The 19359-nt window shown below is 37.5% G+C and overlaps 1 protein-coding gene across 10 annotated transcripts in view; it reads left to right on the forward strand.

Moving 5' to 3' along the window:
* LOC122540743 (kelch-like protein 29) overlaps positions 1 to 19359 on the forward strand; it is a 389851-nt gene that overhangs the window by 284197 nt on the left and 86295 nt on the right. For all 10 annotated transcript variants that reach the window (XM_043676929.1, XM_043676918.1, XM_043676909.1 and 7 more), the window contains one exon: positions 6217 to 6355. In XM_043676929.1, coding sequence (XP_043532864.1) covers positions 6217 to 6355 — 139 coding nt within the window. The remainder of the gene's footprint in view (positions 1 to 6216; positions 6356 to 19359) is intronic.

The following is a 19359-nucleotide window of genomic DNA, read 5'->3' on the forward strand; positions in this document are numbered from 1 at the left end:
AGGAAGAGGGGTGAAGATTGAACGGGAATGAGAGAGGGGTTGAAGACTCGGATGAGGAAGGGATGTGAGGAAGGAGGGTGAAGTCTGAAAAGGAATGAGGGAGATATGATCATGCCATCAGTGGGATACCTTGTGCATTTTCAAATGCAGTCTTAAACCCACAGATCCTATCTCAGTCTTGGAGCGTTTATCTGAAGATTGTTAAACCCTACATTACAAGTCATTTCATTTAGAAGTTCCCATTCCATGATAGTTAATAATTGCCAGATATTATTTCTGAAAACCACATTTTCTACAGTGAAGCAGAGTTGAAAATTCAACAATTACAAAGAAAAGATTTAGGGAACCTATGACCTCTTTACAGAATATGTCAGCTATGGCCATCAAAAGAGGCATGGCCTGACTTCTCCCAGTGACCCTTCACCAATCAGTCGGGACTTTGCAGTTCAGTTGTCACGGAAATGAATAAGAGCAAAGTGATAATCAGGCTGTGATTGGCACTGCTCAGAGGACTTACAGAAGCAGTTTTCCCAGGAAAATGCACTTGTTGTTATAATAATGTTGCACAGGGACGTGATCATTTTCCGATGAAATGACTTATTGTGCACCTCTGTACTATAGAAGTAAGCTTGGCCACCGAAAATCAACGGCTGATTATTCCACTTTCAGCCCAAATGATGAACTGGGGTCCGACCAATTACTTCAGTTGTAAAATAATGAGCATGTCTGCTGCAATTTATTGTTGCCTAAAGTAAAATTAAATTGTCAGCAGAACCAGTCAGAAACAACAAATGTCATTACTCATGGATTATCAGCTCCGTTATCTCTCGTGATGGGTGTTTAGGTTATTTGTCTCCTTGCTGTTAATTTTAGGGGGAAAGAAAGTTGGTATAATTGTCACTTCCTTTCATTTTGGTATTAATATGTAATGCAAGGCAGAGTAATCTCTCTCAGGTTCTGAACTTGTTGGCAGGAAGGGCATTTAATTGGGAGGGAAAGTGATGTATGTTAACTCTGTCCCTTCTGCTGGAATTAAATGGAAGCCATTCAATGAGCAACAGCAGGTCATTGATGTATCCGGGATAGTGTTGTGGTGTTTCTAGAAATCTTTTTAAACCATTTTCAGCAGAAAATGTTTTTTGTACTGTAAATACCATGTACTTTTTTCTTGGTTGGTTTAGCAAGACAGTGTTTATTGTGTCAATGTACATAACGTGAAACCTGTAAAGAAAGACCTGATGGAGCAGGATCAGCTAAGTCCACAGCAGCATAATTATGTGTGCCCAAACTAATGTCTTTTTGGATTGCATTTTCCATTGAGTTGTGAGTGTGGGAATGGATGCTCAGCAGAAATATGTGAAGGTGTGTGAGATAGCACTTCTTTAAAAGATGACCAACTGTCTGGAGGTCTTGAAATGGAGATCAGTAGGTGTTGAAATTACCAAAATACTGTGCAGGACACTGACTTAGATTTTCTGCACCCCATTTCCCCATATAAAATGTGTGCATTTCCTGTTCTGCTGTGATCCCAGCCATACTGCACTCCACCATGTTTTCTGGAGAGACAGCTGCGGTTTATTATAGTACATTAATTTTGGAGGATGACCTTCTTGCAAATGCCAATTTACATGATCAGCAAATGGTGTGACAAATTATTTTATTGGTTCTGATAGCCATTCAACAACCAAGTATCCTGTGAAAGCAAAGTTAAAGGCTATAAGATGGAATAAGTGGTCTTTTACTGCAATACTCAATGTTCATTTGGAGCAAAGCTGCATTCTTACACAGTTGAGGTCAAAATGTTAACTCATGATATGAATGAAGTTTATTGATTTATAAACCTGTTCATGAGTATGCAACCACAAAAAAAATAAATTAATCATATGTTGAAGTGTGTTCTTAACTGTGATCAGAAGGATACCTCTGATCTCTCTCAATGAGTGACAAGTTGTTAACAAGTTTTGAGAAGATTTATAGCTCAGTTTGAGGTTCTGGATATAGGTTTGCTCGCTGAGCTGTACAGATTGTATTGTTTTGTGTTCCAGCTGTTATGACACTCTCATAGTCAGAAGAGAGCATTGAAACTAATTGGTGTCTCTCCATAGACTATATCTAGTAAGAAGCTTGGAAAACTCATTAACAGTGCCTGAAATTTCTGTAAAATTAGATAAACATTAACCATACATAAGATACAGTGACTAGTTTTGCCTTCAGTTTTTTTTTTCACAAGGACTTAGGCTACCAAACTTCAGAGAAGGGCCAGTATATTTTAAAATCTTAACCTTTGATGATATTCTCGAAATATATATTTCACTCTTGGAAAGAAGATTGAGTGAGAAATAATCTTTGATTTGGGCGTTGCATTCACCAAGATTTATTTCTAGCAATGAGAAGGGCAGCACGGTTGCTCAACGGTTAGCACTGCTGCCTCACAGCTCCAGGGACAATTGGAGGCTGAACGTTCCTCATTGTTAACACCATGATTGGGAGCTGTGGCTGCTCCACATAACACTCAGCTGCACAGCCTGAGGAGAGGACTTTGGGGGGGTATAGTGTGAGAGAGGGACTCACTGAGATCTTTGCAGAGAGAGGAGGAGAACTTCATCAAGGTAAAAATCACACAACACCAGGTTATAGTCCAACAGGTTTAATTGGAAGCACACTAGCTTTCGGAGCGACGCTCCCGTTGGACTATAACCTGGTGTTGTGTGATTTTTAACTTTGTACACCCCAGTCCAACACCGGCATCTCCAAATCATGACTTCATCAAGGTAAGCATCCTTGAAAGAGGCTTCGCAGTAAGGTTAAATCAACTAGGAGACAGTGAGGTCTGCAGATGCTGGAGATCAGAGTTGAGAGTGTGTTGCTGGAAAAACACAGGTCAGATAGCATCTGAGGAGCAGGAAAATTGACATTTTGGGCTGGAGCCCTTCATCAGGAATTATCAGCCTGAGGATCATTGCTGCTGTCACTAAAATACATGAGTGGAGGAGAATGGACCAATGGAATGGGGGTGCAGGGGAATAGGAGATAAGGGCTGAAAGGTGACATTCAGTGAACTTCTTCCCAAAGCTGGGTCCCTTGACCCACTGAGTGCCTATTAATGTTGGACACGCTCCACCCTCCATGGGGCCACAGTGTTTGCTGGGCAGTCTTTGTGTATCTGTGAACTTCATGAGGCATCACTGAGCATGGGTGGGTCCAGGGCTTGAGATAATTTCTTGGGTCAAGTACCCCTGCCAGTATGATAGATTCTGAATGTTTCCCTATCAATGCACTCATGTAATATATATCAGGAAGACTGGGTTGTTGTTGAGACATATGTGTTGGCATTTATTAACACTACTGCTTACATAGACTGGTTGCTCTGCCTCCTAATATCAATATATACCACATGCACATGGTGGTCTGACTGAAGACAGCATACTGACTCCAATGCACAGAGAGTGGCTGACCATTGTATACCTTTATACCAGAACAGTACATTATACTTACATATATTTGTCTTTAATGTACAGAATGTATGTAATGGATATTATTTAATCAACTCGTTTAGTGATGTTGTGACACAACTCTGATGCAGATGGAATTTGAAACCAGGCCTCCTGTCTCAGAGATAGGGCACTACCACTGCACCACAAGAGCCGTCTGAAACTGACTAGTCATGCAACAGGTATAATTGGTGTCAAATACCTCTGAGTGACACTCCACTGCTTGTTGGACCAATCCCAACTCCAGTTTAATTAGGGACATTTTTCCAATGCTGAGGGCACTCCCACATAACTCTCCCCCACCCTCCCCAGATGCTTGCTCTGGCAGTTTCAAGTAAATTCTGCCCATTCTGTAGATAAAAACAATGACTGCAGATGCTGGAAACCAGAGTCTAGATTAGAATGGTGCGGAAAAACACAGCGGGTCAGGCAGCATCCGAGGAGCAGGAAAATCGATGTTTCGGGCAAAAGCCCTTCATCAGGAATAGTGGCAGGGTGCCTGTAGAGTGGAGAGATAAATGAGAGGAGGGTGCGGGTGGCGAGAATGTAGCCCCACCCCCTCTCATTTATCTCTCCACTCTGCAGGCACCCTGCCACTATTCCTGATGAAGGGCTTTCGCCCGAAACGTCAATTTTCCTGCTCCTCGGATGCTGCCTGACCTGCTGTGTTTTTCCGCACCATTCTAATCTAAACTCTGCCCATTCTCTGTCAATAGATAGGAGACATTATTATAACCCCGGAAGAAACTGCAAGTGAAAGATAACAGTAGAAGTATCTTCACATGTCACCTAACGTGAGAATAAACTATCATAGCAAATGCTACAGAGCCTAGCATGCCAGAGTGAGACCCCTCAGCCACATTAGACAACATTGATGGTCGTGGTGCAGACCATTGTCAAAGGAGATGGATGACTGCTAAAATAATAATCTGTTATTGAGGTAATGAAATACTGCTCTTCCTGAAATCACAATACTTCAAAAATCGTAGATAGCAGAAAGTACAAAGTGTGAAGGAGTCAGACAATAAACAAGCACTCAATTTTCAATGTAATATTCAAAGCTAAGTCAGTGAAAAATGTTGTTCTAATCATTAAAATGTTCACATATTATCCATGCTTAATTTTTAGTGAGATCTGTGTTGACACAACCTCTACAAAACACTGGGATGACAATGTTGACTTCAATATTTGGTATCTCCATAGATATACGCACAAGCATAAGTTCAAATCACAGCCTTAGTTGCAAATTGAACTCAATAGATACATGTTGCTGCTCATCAGTTGGGCTTTCTAGTTTGCTGTCTATTAGAATACATCAGAGTGATTGAGTGTTTTCCTTGCTTAATGATAGAATTGTTGTTGGAAGTCTGGGTCCTCTGAACTTGCTGCCAGAAAAAAAATAATATTGAGAAAGAAAACATCCACACCACAGAGATTGTTTTCCTGGGCACATTTATTTTGAGATCAGTTTTAATATTGCCATGGAATCCAGACCAAAGAGAATTTAGTTGCCTCGGAAATATTGTTCATGTTTATTTTGTTCAAGCTTTTAAACTTCAAGGTCGTCCCAAAGTAAGCATTGTCTTTTCTGTCCTTTCCTTCACTGTAATGGGATTTTAAGAACATCGGTAGCAACACAGATAAAACTCAAAATTGGAAAAAAACCTATTTTGGCACCATGTGCAACCACTAAGAGTTTCCCCGTTATGTATGATATAATTACTTTTAAGTTCTCCTAAAATAAATAGGAGTTCCTTACTGGCTAAGTTTTGTACTAGTTTTCCATGTCCATAACAGTGGGAAAACCTTTTCTTCATCAATTTCACAATCATGACTAAAAGGATTGCTCCAATTCATCAATCTGGCTGCTTTAGGTACTTCTCAGCATACAATAAATTGCAATAATTGAAATTGTACTACATTATGAAAATAATGAATAAAGAGATGTCTGGCAATTGTTTTGTATTATAGAACTTCTATCTACAAGGCTGTATTAGACCAATGTCGTTTTATTGCAATCTAAAAGCCAAACTTTTAATAGTAAAAAATCTGACAAGTAACTCATCGAAATTCAAACCAGTTTGATTTGCGTTCATTTCAAAGTAATTCAATAAACCATTGTATTTAGATTTTAAAGTTGTTCTCTTTCAAAATATTTGGCATATGACAAAAATGGTGAAAGAATTTGGAAAAGCATATGTTACTTGCCAGTTTTATAAATTAGCAGTGAGATTATCATTTTTAATAAATGAATTTTGTTCCTCCAGGTACATTTTGCTTTAACCAATTGAGCTCTTAGTGTCTTTCATTTGCAGCATACTATTGCCATGTTTTCAGTGCTACAGTAAGTTCCAAAATTAAGATATTCAATATGTTTTGGGAGGGAAGCTATATTATCAGTTAGCAGGTGTTAGAAATGTTTTGATTATTTCATTTTCTTCTCTTGTCTTTCCGTGGTTATACACAAGTTGCTTTCATTTTGTTGATGAAAAGTGTATTTGACCCTTAAAGACTCGTGAGGCTATCGTTTTATACTTTCATTTATTAAAGCAAATGCTGTGTGCTTTTTGTTTTACATTGTGGCAATGGTTTTTTTTTATCAACTGTGTGTTGTATACAAATGTCAACATGTGCGACTCAGCTAGAGTTCACCAGGTATCTGTCTCTTTTATTCGAAAATTTCGTCATCGGAACCCTGGCAATGTCTGTCTTCTCTGTTCTGCAGAAATGTTGAAGGAGTTGAACCAGCAGCGCAGAGCGAAAGAGTTTACAGACCTGAAAATAACTGTTGAAGGCAAAGAGTTTGAAGTCCATCAAAATGTTCTAGCTTCCTGCAGCTTATATTTCAAGGAACTGATCAAAAGGTTTGCCTTCCTCAAGCTGTGATCTGGTCGGTTCTTTTGTAGGGTTCATTCGTGTAGCTTTCCTCTCTTGCAGGGTTGTGAAGATAGATCCTCCTGTCACAGGGCCAGTAGCCATTCTTTCTATCATTTCAGATGAATGTATTTCTAAATTGAAACTAAACCCTGGTTCATTTGCCTATTATATTTTTGATTAATAGCTGCTTCAATTTAGAGTGAAGAAATGAGAAGTTCCATGACTGAGGATCCTATTTATTTGACAAAAGCTTTCTTTTTGGAGACTTCTTTGTTTCATTTTAAACGACAGAAAAATATTATACTTATTGAGTTCAATCCATGTTTAAATTCTGCTGTTTAGGGAAAGATCATTTTCAATTATCAGCAGTAATTTGCCAAGAAATATATTATTCCTGCATCTGCTTATCAACAGAATTGTTAGAGTGCTTTTTTTTACATAACTAACTAGCTCTATCTAACCATTGAAGCCCTTCATTTGCAAAAAGGCTAAAGGATTGTGGCAGATTAAATATTCCAGTTTTGCAAAATTACATATATAGCAAGTAAATTAAAATATGTGCAAAGTAAATAATTACATTACAGAATGTCACACTTCTGTTTGGTTTGAACATATTTATAACTTGGGTTTAATATAATCTGTTATGAAATCATTTATGAATTGGCAAATGTTGATATATAACTAGGAAAAAGGATGAGCGTAATGCTGATTATAAAGATCTTTAGCTCTGTGCTGTTACAATGTAAATGGAAATGATGGCTAAAAGGATTTTTTGGTTTTAAAGGATTTGTAATTTGCAAGCTATTTTTCATTTTGCTTAAACTTCTATTAATTGTTTCATTAATTCCATGGGCATTGTTAGATGTTCCATGCATAAGTTGAATAAGTAATTTCTTAGAGATTGCACGACATTCGTTGAAAGTAAGATTAGGGAAAATGCTCCTCTGTTAATTCAATATATGGAATTTAGTATTTGTTTTTGGTTTATGTTCTTAATATAGTGAAGTGAACTCTCAATTAGTTATTTTAAACTCAAGTATCATTGAGTTTAGATTGTTGGAGCATGCTTGATGTAGCTAAAATAATGCTTCTTTCTCAAAGTGTATTGCAGAGTAGATTGATAAGGGATTACGTGAATTTATACCAATTACCTTTCATTATCTATTGGTAAAATAAACTATTATTATTTCTAGAATTCCATTTTAAGCTTAATTGATGGAAAATGTGTTTTCTGTATAACTTGAACATTCTTTCTTCCAACTTAACTTTATCATACAGGCTATTTACATGAGTTAGTTATTTATTAATATGTGAGGCTGTTAGTAAACTGAATGGAACAAGCAGTGATGTTTAATAATTTCGAGTTTGGGACTGGTTAAAATTGAAATCCTTTCATACAGTTGATGTTGATTGCTCAGACATTTCAGTAGAGAGGTTACTGTTAATTCAATTCTGTTATAATATTTCAAAGCTCTGCTTTTATTTTGCACAATATGTTATGAATTTTAAACACATTTCAGTGGTTTTTAAAGTACAGTTTTGCAGTTCTTTTCAGTGTGATGTTTTTATTATTCCTGATATAAAGCATTAATCTTTGAATATTTGTGCAGAATCTGTGCATGTCTGCCTTTGACATTTCCAAGCTGTAGGATGAATAATAGGAAAGTTTCATAATTATCCCCTTTTATTTACCCTGCACATGTCTTAAGAAAGATGTGTCATCTGAAGGTGGGGGGGAAATCATGTCTAGTACTTCTTTGTGATTTTTGCTCTATATAGCTTTGTGAGAGTTAGATATCCTGTCAATCCTGCCATGCTACAAACAATCCACAATCCCAATCAATTCTGCTCTTTTGTCCACAGGAATTAGTTACAGTTGTTCTTCTATTAGGAAGCATTTCTGTATGTATTTTTCACTTTGTAAAATTGGGTCCATACTTTCTCCAAGAGTGATAGTATGCTCCTTTTAGTAACACTTTTTCAACTGTGATCAATTTAGAAAAAAATGTTTTGATGTCTCTACATTATCACTCAAATTGTGTGATTTAAAATCAAAGTTGTAAAAAAAACTTAGATACACATCCATAGAGCAATCAATTGTGGGACTAATCTCTAAAACAGCAGCTTTGAAAATATTACCAAACAGAAATTTTAGTTCTTGTCTGGATCTAACCTCTTTCCTCAAGGTTTTGCCCAAGATCCAAAAACCCATAGGAAGAGAGGACAGTCAACAACAAGTGTGGGACCACTTAGTTCTCTGTTGACTGTTCTGCATGCCTGTTGATTATTCTCCCTAAATAGAGATGAGAGTGAAGGATGAATTGTCTTCTCACTTACTTTCTCCATTACCTCCTGGAATAATCATATTTGATTAACTGAATGTGTAAATTACATTGAATTTTTCCACTTGTATTGATGAGTATGATGTATGTCATGACTCAATTTATAATGTGTTGGAATTAGATACATTCTTAGGGTTTCCAGTGCTCACTCCATTATAGTCTGCAACCAATGTGTTTTCAAAAAGCATTAATGTAGTCTCAAACAGAATCAGAAGTTGCTGGAGAAACTCAGCAGATCTGACAGTATCTATGGGGACAAATCAGTTTGGAACTAGATCAAGTCTGATGATGGGTCACTAAATGTTTTCTCCCCACAGATGCTGCCACACCTTCTGGGGTTCTCCAGCAATTGATACAATTGTTTCAGATCTCCAGCATCGTCAGTTGTTTGTTTTATCTTAATGTAATCTTTCACTGAAGAAACATTTATCTTTTTTTAAATTTTACATGGCAATGATATTTCTTGTGTAGCAAAAAGCCTAAAGTCTCTCGCATAAAGATGAACCTTTCTTTCTCCGAAAAGGGAATCAAATCTATTAAATTAATACAGATTATTCCTCCAAAAGGTTCCCAAATTGTTGCATAAAATACTGGAAAATCCAGGATATATATTTACTAACAGATGGTGCAGATTCGGTATGTAATCAGCAGGTTCCTGTGCCCCATCTGTTCGCATTATACTGTCTGTAAGACTGCTTTCACATTGTTGGAGCTTATATATGAAAAGTGTAGTTTATTTTTTTTTTCTACTCTCTTCCACTGACAGCTTGCTGCCGTAGGCTGTTCAATAATGATTTCTTGTTCTCAGTGTAGATATTCTCATGGTGCCTAGAAAATCATTCACTCCAAAGGTGTGAAATACCAAGTTGAAAATTAATTTATAGTGTCAGAATAATGAATCTTGTAACTTAAGTTGTAATAGTCTGACAGTTTTGCTTTAATTGCATTTTTACTCGATTAGAATCTCAAATCAAACTCCATTATTCATCTGGCATCCATTTTGGCTGACCCTGCACAGAGGAACTCGTGGCAAGAATATCCCCTGTATCAAAGTTTACGGCATGTCTAGATGGTGGCACTCTTTTGTTCAATCCATGACAACATCATGGAAGTCATAAATTCTCCATGAGCATGTGGATTTTCTTTCTAGCTGTGGCATGAAGGTTAACTTGATCAGTATCAAAACAAACAAAAGCCTGCCTTAGGTTTCTGTTCACTAAATCACTAAGTGTATCATGTTCTACTTCGCTGAAACTTATTTTTCTTAGGCACTGTCCAAGAATTTCTGACTAAGACTATTTCAAGGTTACCAATTTCCAAAAGGATTGTAGTTCCTGCCACCCTATCATGTGGATATGACATATTTCAGAACATTATCATATTTCAAACCCTTGAATCCTGTGTCAGCATCATAAAGATTTATATAAATAAACAATTAGTGCTATAATTAGATTACCATTTCACCAATTCGATGACCAAGCAACATAGGTAACTATGTAATTGCATGGTTTTATATTATTGTGAATTGGCGAACTGAAAACTATGAAAAGTTAAAGCCCATTTCAGCAAAACTACAGGTCAATACCTACAAGTTCACTGCAACAAGAGTCTTCTAAATGAACTTTCACAACATTAATGATAGTTATTGCTTAAATTTGTCTTGCAGAGAAAATACATTGTAGGACTTTTTTTTCACGGCAGCAATGATGTGGAGGTGCCGGTCTTGCACTGGGGTGGACAAAGTCAGAAGTCGCATGAGACCAGGTTATATCCAACAGGTTTATCTGAAATCACAAGCTTTCCAGAGTATTGCTCCATTGTCAGAATTTATGATGCTAAAGTGGAGTGCCTGGCTCAAAGAATAAATTCTGTGTTCAGTGATCCTACTCCACTAGCTATCTGACGAAGGAGCAGCGCTCTGAAAGCTTGTGATTTCAAATAAACATGTTGGACTATATCATGGTATTGTGTGACTTCTGACTTTTTATGGCAGGCCAGAGATCAAATCATAAATAGCCTAAGTTTAAAATTTCACTGTATTTATGGAGAATAATAATAGAGTGAGGAATGTTATGAAACACTAACGTCTGATTTTCTCTTAACGCTTATCATCTTTATACATTGGGTTTCCCTCAAGTTTTTGATTTTGATACATTCATTTAAATAATGTGCTTGCATTGCAAAGGTAGCCTGCCCTGTTCAGCTTAGTCCCTGTCTTTGCAAATGTTAATTCACACCATTGGAGTGAGGGAAGATTGCATATCTCTTATCAAGTTCCATCAAGCAAAATCTTAAAAGGAAACTGTCCATTTGTGCATGTCTGATTTCTGGAGAATGATATATATTGATACTAATCAATAAATGAGAAAGCCCTTTACAAAAGTAGATCATGCTTTCAGGTAAATGTTATCCAGACAGTTCTCCTGTAAATAGCCTGATTGATATGTATCTACTCAACATGATCTGGGAAAAATGGGAGAGATTTTTCTTTCAGCAGTATGATTGATGTATAATGTTTCATTCTTAACCTAGTAGAAAACTAATGTTCTTGTACATTATTTATCATATTTTTGCACAGTGAATACCAGAAGCAATTGCATTCTCATTTTTTGCATTTTTTTTATTAGTCAATAATTCTGCTGATTTTTGCTTACAGCATTTTTCTGACATGAATCTGAACAGATTCAGTCTTGCATGGGGGCATCAAAGTCCTTTGCCTTGCTTTCAATTATGCGTTTAGATCAATTCACTATTAATAAACAGAGAATACTTTGTCCACAGGATGTTGTGTGAATTTGAAAGAAAGGTTTTTAAAACTTCATGTTGCCTCTTACAGCACAAGGTTGAAGGTTGCAAATCCATTTTCTTCCTTTGAAGTGATGTAGCTCAATGAGTATGGCAGTAAATGGGTAATACTGTTTATACATTACTGCAAGAAAAATAATCAGAGAGGGTCAACTGCAGTTCCAGAATTCTACTGAAATAAAATAAGTGTGTTTCAGAGCGCCTATTATGATTGTAGACAGAACTGTCTTTGTTCTATTATGAAATATGAAGTTCAAACTTCACCATGCATGAAATGTTGAAATAAATTGCTCTAATATTTCCTTTGATGTCAGTTTTGAATTCGATCTGACAAAATAGTGTTACAATTTTATGACTCCAAATCACTGTTGGATTTCATAGACTGAAAGTGACAATCAATGGTGGTGTTCAGGCTTTTTATTCCATTTTCAGCATTTGTGCCTGTGATGTAGGTTGTAGCTTTTGATAGCTATCACAAAGATGACTTATTGAAGTCCCTGACACAGGAGTCCTTTGAGGGAGTGAAGTAGTATTTACTGTTGTACTTGGCTACTCATAAGAATTGCGCAGTTCAAATCAACTCATCAGCTTTTGGGAATCCACATTGAGGAAAAATCTAATACTCTTGAAGTGTGTCAACAAGTCAGTCAGTTCAAAGAATAGATGGATTATATGTTTGTCACAAATGGATGAATTACAAAAGTTACAAAGAATAAATGTTAAGGAAAGCTTTTTGGATGTCACTGTTTAATGGAAATAAAAATCTAGTACAGAATGCAGATTTCTTATTGAATACCACTAAATATTTCCCTTTATAGTGCCTAATGTTTGAAAATCTGTGGTCCTGGGTAGAGTGGCTCTAAAATGCTATGAATAAAAAGTAAATAAAAAGTAAGCTGATTGAAAAAAAAATATTTTTCTGCTTTCCCAAATAACTAACGTGTGAATGTAGGCTAAATATATTTATATAACTTGTGAAAATGTTAAGTATTGCAGTGGTGATAAGGAGAATCAGTAATATTGTTTTTTAAATTCTCAAATGTCAATTAAATTCAAGCCTTAAAATTACTCAAATCATAGTTTAGCATAAGTCATATCTTGCACACAGCAGGTAACTCTTTAAGGATTGAAGTAGCATTCAATGTTACATTTTATGTTATAGAATTTACAATTCATTTTCTTTCTATTGAAGGACCAATAGCCAAGATTAAGCTTTATTTACAGGATTGGAGTATGGACTACAACAGTCAATTGTGTTTGTTGTTTCTCATCTCCTCCCATAGTTCACTTGTTTTGTGCTGTCTAGGATTCCTTTAGTATGGCCTTCCTTGTGGATGAGTCATTGTTGTATTTGTCTGCAATTCATTTAGTTGATCAATTACATGTCCAAATGAATGTCTTGTTCCTACAAGTGAACTGATTCCATGTTCCTTCCTTCCTAATGTCTTCATTACTAATTCTATTCCATCTGATTTAAATAAAATCTTTGCTTATTAACATTTATATATTTATTCAGAAAATCTCGCTGCAAAGGAATATATGGTTCTGCATTTCCACAGTATTTGGCAATGGAAACTGATAACCAATTCTTATAAATTCTGTGTCTGTCAAATTATGAATGATTTTTTTTGAAAATATTCAGTGTTCTAAGGATTAAGAGCATTAATTATTTGAGAACGTATTAGAATTGAATTGAATTAGCTTTATTATCACGTACTCAAATGAATACAGTGAAAAATTTACAGTTGCCTCATTACAGTGTCATCTCAGGTACAAGAGTATCTAGGTACAAATACTTAAGATCAAATTCTTGGAAAACAAAAAAAAAATTCACTGGAAACTACTTGAGATCTATTCCATTATGATTTTAACTTTGAAAAGATTATTCATTTATGGCATTTCAACAAGTTGTGACACAAAACAAGATAATAGGAGAGAATTTTATGTCCTTCCCATCCTCATCAACCAAAGTGGATTGGTACACAGGGCTAATGTAAGCTCAAGGGTCATGCCATTTGGTATATACCTGATGCTTCCTCTGGTATTTCAGCAGTAGCAGAGAAAGCCTGGATTTCCTCTGAGTCCATTGATCCTCTTAAGTAACTACTTAATGACTACATAAGGTCCTCCTCACCGCCACAGCTGTTGCTATTTTGGCTGTTGGGCTCTTTGCGAATTGGAAGGTTGTGGGTTGGAGACGACCTTCCTGTTAAGGCAGCCTGTGCCCAAAGGAGAGACCCTACCCACCCTCACCCCCAACACTACCTATTGCTGCCTCCAGGCTGACTCCATTGAAACCCTCGATTTACCAGTGTCTCATTTTCTATGCTTCCTCATTGCTGGGACTGCCTGGAGTCCCGTGAACAGGCACCTCTCTCAGTGGTACAGCTGGGTCATTGAAATTGACCAGTTCCACGGTCAGCTGTTCTTGAAGGTGGAATTTCTTCCCCGGATGACAGTGAACTTGGTCAGCCAGGAAAAGGTGGGTTTACCTCTGACTTTTAAGATGGGGAGAAAACAAACCTTTGTCTCATCATAAAATTCTAGCCATAAGTGTTTTTGATTGACAAGTTGAATTATGCTGACAAATTCACCAGTTTCAAATAAGTCTGGAAAAACAAAATTCTAGAAAAAGATCTGCCTGATTGATACTGAGGCTAATTATATGATGTTCTATTCTGTCCTTATAATCAAGAGGATAGTATAGATGCATTTATGAGACTGGAATAAATTGTACAATATTAGAATAAATGTGTATAATCCCTGACATTAGTCGGACCATTGACAACAATTGTTGCTCACAAGTATAGAAAAGATCTTTTACAGTCCTTGATTTTAACTGTATTCACATTTTAATTACTACAGCCATTTTACTTTGGAAAATTGAACATGCCTTTGTTATAGTACTGTCACATCATTAATACAGCAGATCTTGGAATTTCATGACTGATTAAAATTACATAGTTCAGTTATGTTTTGCAGCCTAGCCATGAGAAGTTGGACTCTGTTATCTTAACACAAATGCAGATGTCATAATTTCACAATTATTGAATTATCCAGGCTATAGTAAGTCATGGGGAAAAAAAAATTACAATTTGATCATAGCTGAGGCTTTTCAATTCCTAATCTTTCACATTTGTGAAATAATGCCAGTGTTACATTGCTACCGATGTGATGTTCTTTATCCATTCCAGACATATTAATATAACCTTTCATTGCAGTTAACTTATTCTGATTGTAAGATGACCATCGTATAAAATATTGGCATTCAAATACTTGATGTGATTTTTATCAACTTTCTCTGCAAGTAACCCATTTAAAATAAACAGATTATCATTTCAGCTAAAATAGCAGAAAGAGAAATTTGACACAAGCAAGTTTTGTATGCAAACATTCCTACTGGTCATAATTCCGAGGCTAAGTCCCATCATTTATTGGACAATCTGAAATTTTTGGGTATAATTTTAATCTGTAATTATTTAAAAGTTTTATTCCAGGCTTTATTTTCATTCTACTTATTAATCATATTACTGCAAGTGGAGATGCTGGTGTTGGACTGGGGTGGAAAATGTCAGAAGTCAAACAACACCAGGTTATAGTCCCAACAAGTTTATTTGAAATCACAAGTTTTCAGAGTGCTGCTCCTTCATCAGTGCTCCGAAAGCAGGCGATTTCAAATAAACCTGTTGGACTATAAACTGGTGTTGAATGACTTCTGGCATATCAAGTAAGTTCTTGGTGTTTTTATCATTTCTAATTATCTGATCAATCCGCTTTTCGTTGGCTGTTAAGCTTCTGAGAAAGACTGAGTTTGAGAATGAAGCTAACAAATGCCCAGTCACTGGGCCTCACCATGATTAGCACTGCTGCCTCACAGTGCTACGGACCCGGTCAATTGTCTGTGAAGTTTGCACATTCTCCCCGTGTCTGCGTGAATTTTGTCTGCATACTCCGGTTTCCTCCCACAATCCAAAGATGCACTGGTTAGGTGGATTAGCCATGCAAAATTGCCCATAATGTCCAGGAATGTGCTGGCTAAATGGATTAACCATGGGAAATGTAGGGTTACAGGGATAGGATAGGAGGTGGGTCTGGATGGGATGCTGTTCAGAGGGTCAGTCTGAAGTCAGTAGACTGAATGGCCTGCTTCCACATTGTAGGAACTCTATGATTTTTTTTTTCTAATCAGCTTGAATCAAGAATTCTAAACTGTTGACCTTGATTTTTTGGGTCAACAGAGAAAAGCAAACCCTTAGGCTCCAAAGAGCATTTTAAGTTGGATGTTTTGAATTTCTATCCTGTGTTCCTCCTTAAAACAATTTGCTTTAGTACTGCATGGTTTTTTTTAAAGATTATGCATGAGTGCCTGTTCTATTTTTTATAAATGTTTGGTTATATCTTACTATATTATTCATAATTCACAACCCCAGTTTGACCCCTGACCTGTATTTGTCTTGTATACTGATATATTAAATTAGACAGCAGATAATGCTAAGGTTTGCAAGGGTATAATTGTAAATCTGTTGCTCCCTTTCCTTTATGGAGACTTTTCCTGTTCAAAAGCCACCGCCCCCACCCCATCCCTCCCCTAAAAAGCACCCACCATGGGAGTTGGTGGGATGGTTGGAGCATCTCTACTCTTCTGTTTCAAAAAAAACCCACTCATCAATTTATAAATAACGAACAGCAAGCACTGCGCTGCACGGGCAGTGTGATAAGAAACCAAGAAAATCAAAAACTAAAGAGGGAGAGCAAGGATGGAATGCTGCTGAATCAAAATAATGCTTGAGGGGAAGGCACTGCCCCCGCCCCTCCCCCATGGTGTTCACCTTTCTCAAAAGGCTTCAGGAGGAGAGAATTTGGCTCTTTTTTTCAAAAGCTCCACCAATGAATCCACTAAAATGAAACCAGGCTTATTCTGAAAGTGCATTGGTGGAAGTGTGAGAGATAAAAATTACCAATTTCTCTCAATGTTGCTACTCTTCAACATGTAGCATATACTCTATCCTTGTGATGGTATTCATTGATATGGTAGATGCATTTATGTCATCTCTCACTTGTCTTCACCTGCAAGTATTTTTAATTAACCTGGTCAGGCAGACCCCTGGAGCTGGGACTTGAACCTAAATCTCCTGGCTCAGAGGTATGAACCGTAATCAACCTGCCCAAGCTATTATTACACAGCTCTAAGAATAGGTGGGACTTGAACCTGAGTCTCTCAGTAGGCACCCTACCATTGTATCACAAGAGGACCCTCACTTAGCCTTGTAAAAAAGTCTAGTCAGCATCACTTGCTCTCAACCAGCTCTGTGCCTGCTGTGTTTTCGAGCAAACAATAATGCAGTTGCAATGTTACTAGACTAGCAAACCAGAGTTCAAGCCCACCATGACAGATGGTGAATTCAATAAAGAAATTCTGGATTTCTAAACAAGTCCCAACAATGTCCATGTCACCATTATTGTTCGTCGTAACCCATCTGGTTAATTAATGACCTTTAGGGAAGGAAATCTGTCATCCACACCTGATCATGGCCAGCAACATCCACTTCCTGTGGAAGTGTTTTTGACAATCATCCTTCATACCATTGTAATAGCCACACAAACACCAGTATCCCGTCACCAAGGCACCCTTTATTTACCGTGCACAGTACATGGGCTCTGAGCAGCCAGCTCAGTGCCAGTCCCGAGAGTGAGGAGACTCTCTGAGACGCCTGTTTAATCTGTCAGTCAGGGCTCCCTAACTGGCCCAGGTTAACAGCCCCAGTCAGGGATCTCACATTCAACTAGATCCACATGGCCAACCTTGTCTCAGTCACTGTAACCATGGATACAGTTCCCCTCATTCAGCTATGTGAGAGATTAGATCGTGTCTGTGGATCTGTATCTCTTAGCATTACCAGGGTATTCTTTGTACAGCGGAGCCTGCCTTGCACCTACAAAGCACCAAGCCAGTGGAGTGACTCTAATCCATTGGAAAAGGTGTTCTCAGACTCCTGTTTCATTTCAGAAGTGCACCAAGGTAGAGTTACAGCTGGCTGCCTACACCCTACCCATTGGATGTGCACAGAGACTCTGAGGGCAAGCTGAAAAATTTGAATGTGCAGTGTTTATCCCTTCCTTCACCTTTTCCTCATGAATGTTTTGCAACCTTCTGGCTGCTACTCTCCAAAACCAATTGGATTGCCCCATGACCAGACTTCCAATTCCAATCTGCACATTATCTATGGCTCTGTTGGGAGTGGCTCTGTGCTGAACCTTCCTATCTGATCTGGATGATTCCAAGCTGGAAAGGAGCCATACAGGAAAATTCACTGTATTTTCTTTAATCCACCCCTGTATTATTCAATGTGTCTAAACTGAGATTTGTCAGAGAGTTTATACTTTTCCAAACACCGTTGTCACACATTAGCACCAAGAGTTACACCACAGTGCTTTTAACTGATGACCTCTATGTGACACAATGTAATTGTAGAAATGCTTGAAATGTAACTGCATTCTTTCTGTAGAGTCATAGAGACATACAGCACAGAAACAGACCCTTCGGTCCAACTCATCCATGCCGACCAGATACCCCAACCCAATCTAGCCCCACCTGCCAGCATCTGGTCCATATTCCTCCAAACCCTTCCTATTCATATACCCATCCAGATGCCTTTTAAATGTTGCAATTGTACCAGCCTCCACCGCATCCTCTGGCAGCTCATTCCATACACATACCACCCTCTGAGTGAAAAAGTTGCCCCTCAGGTTTCTTTTATATCTTTCCCCTCTCACCCTAAACCTATGCCCTCTAGTTCTGGACTCCCCGACCCGAGGGAAAAGACTTTGTCTATTTATCCTATCAATGCCCCTCTTGATTTTATAAACTTCTATAAGGTCACCCCTCAGCCTCCGATGCTCCAGGGAAAACAGCCCTATTCAACCTCTCCCTATAACTCAAACCCTGGCAACATCCTTGTAAATCTTTTCTGAACCCCTTCAAGTTTCCCAACATCTTTCTGATAGGAAGGAGTAGTCAAATCTATTCCTATATTTTATTTGAAAGAAGTTTTATGATGTTTGGAAATAAGAAGGCAGGCTAATTTCCACATTTATATCACAATTAATATACATGTATATTATTGAAATAGTAATGATGCATATTAGAGAATTTTACTTCAAATGTTTATCATTCGTATTCATGAAGCCAATGCAAGCTTGGTTGCTGGTTATATCTCAATATTATACCAAACTGGGTAACATTGCACATAGCTCTATAAACACAAGAAGCAATTATGGAGCAAGTAGAAGTTGGGTGACAATTTCCACTGAATTGGAAGCAAAATTTGTTTGAATTTTGTAATTAAAAAACGCAGAACCAGTTGTGCAAACGATACAGATTCTTGAAAGGATTTTCGTGTGGTGCTCCTTCACGCTTAACACTGTTTTTCTTTATGTAAACCGATTCTGATCTTCATTATTTTAACAGGGTTCTCATTTACAGATGCCTTTGAGGTATGTTTGGTGTAATACGTTGTCTTCCTAAATTAACGCGACTAAACATACATTTAAGATACAGGACCATTTGAAACCTCAGTGTTCTGCTTTATACAGGGGAACACCTGTTTAACAGACAGCCTAGGCCACAGTCATGGAACTCCTAAAGGATGGCTGCTGGCTTCCTGTGGCAGAAGTAGACCTTTTCCCCACCTTTCTGCTTTAACCATTTTGTTTCCAAATTCTTCAATTTATAAATCTGTGTCATTAGGGCTTCGGTTTTTGTTTATGAGCAATTATTGCATCTTTCATCCTTAAGTTGGCTCATTCTATTTTTAATAACATTTTTGCATGACAATGTGTTTTTG

This window comes from Chiloscyllium plagiosum, chromosome 3, assembly GCF_004010195.1.
Source record: "Chiloscyllium plagiosum isolate BGI_BamShark_2017 chromosome 3, ASM401019v2, whole genome shotgun sequence".
In the NCBI taxonomy this organism is placed as follows: domain Eukaryota; kingdom Metazoa; phylum Chordata; class Chondrichthyes; order Orectolobiformes; family Hemiscylliidae; genus Chiloscyllium; species Chiloscyllium plagiosum.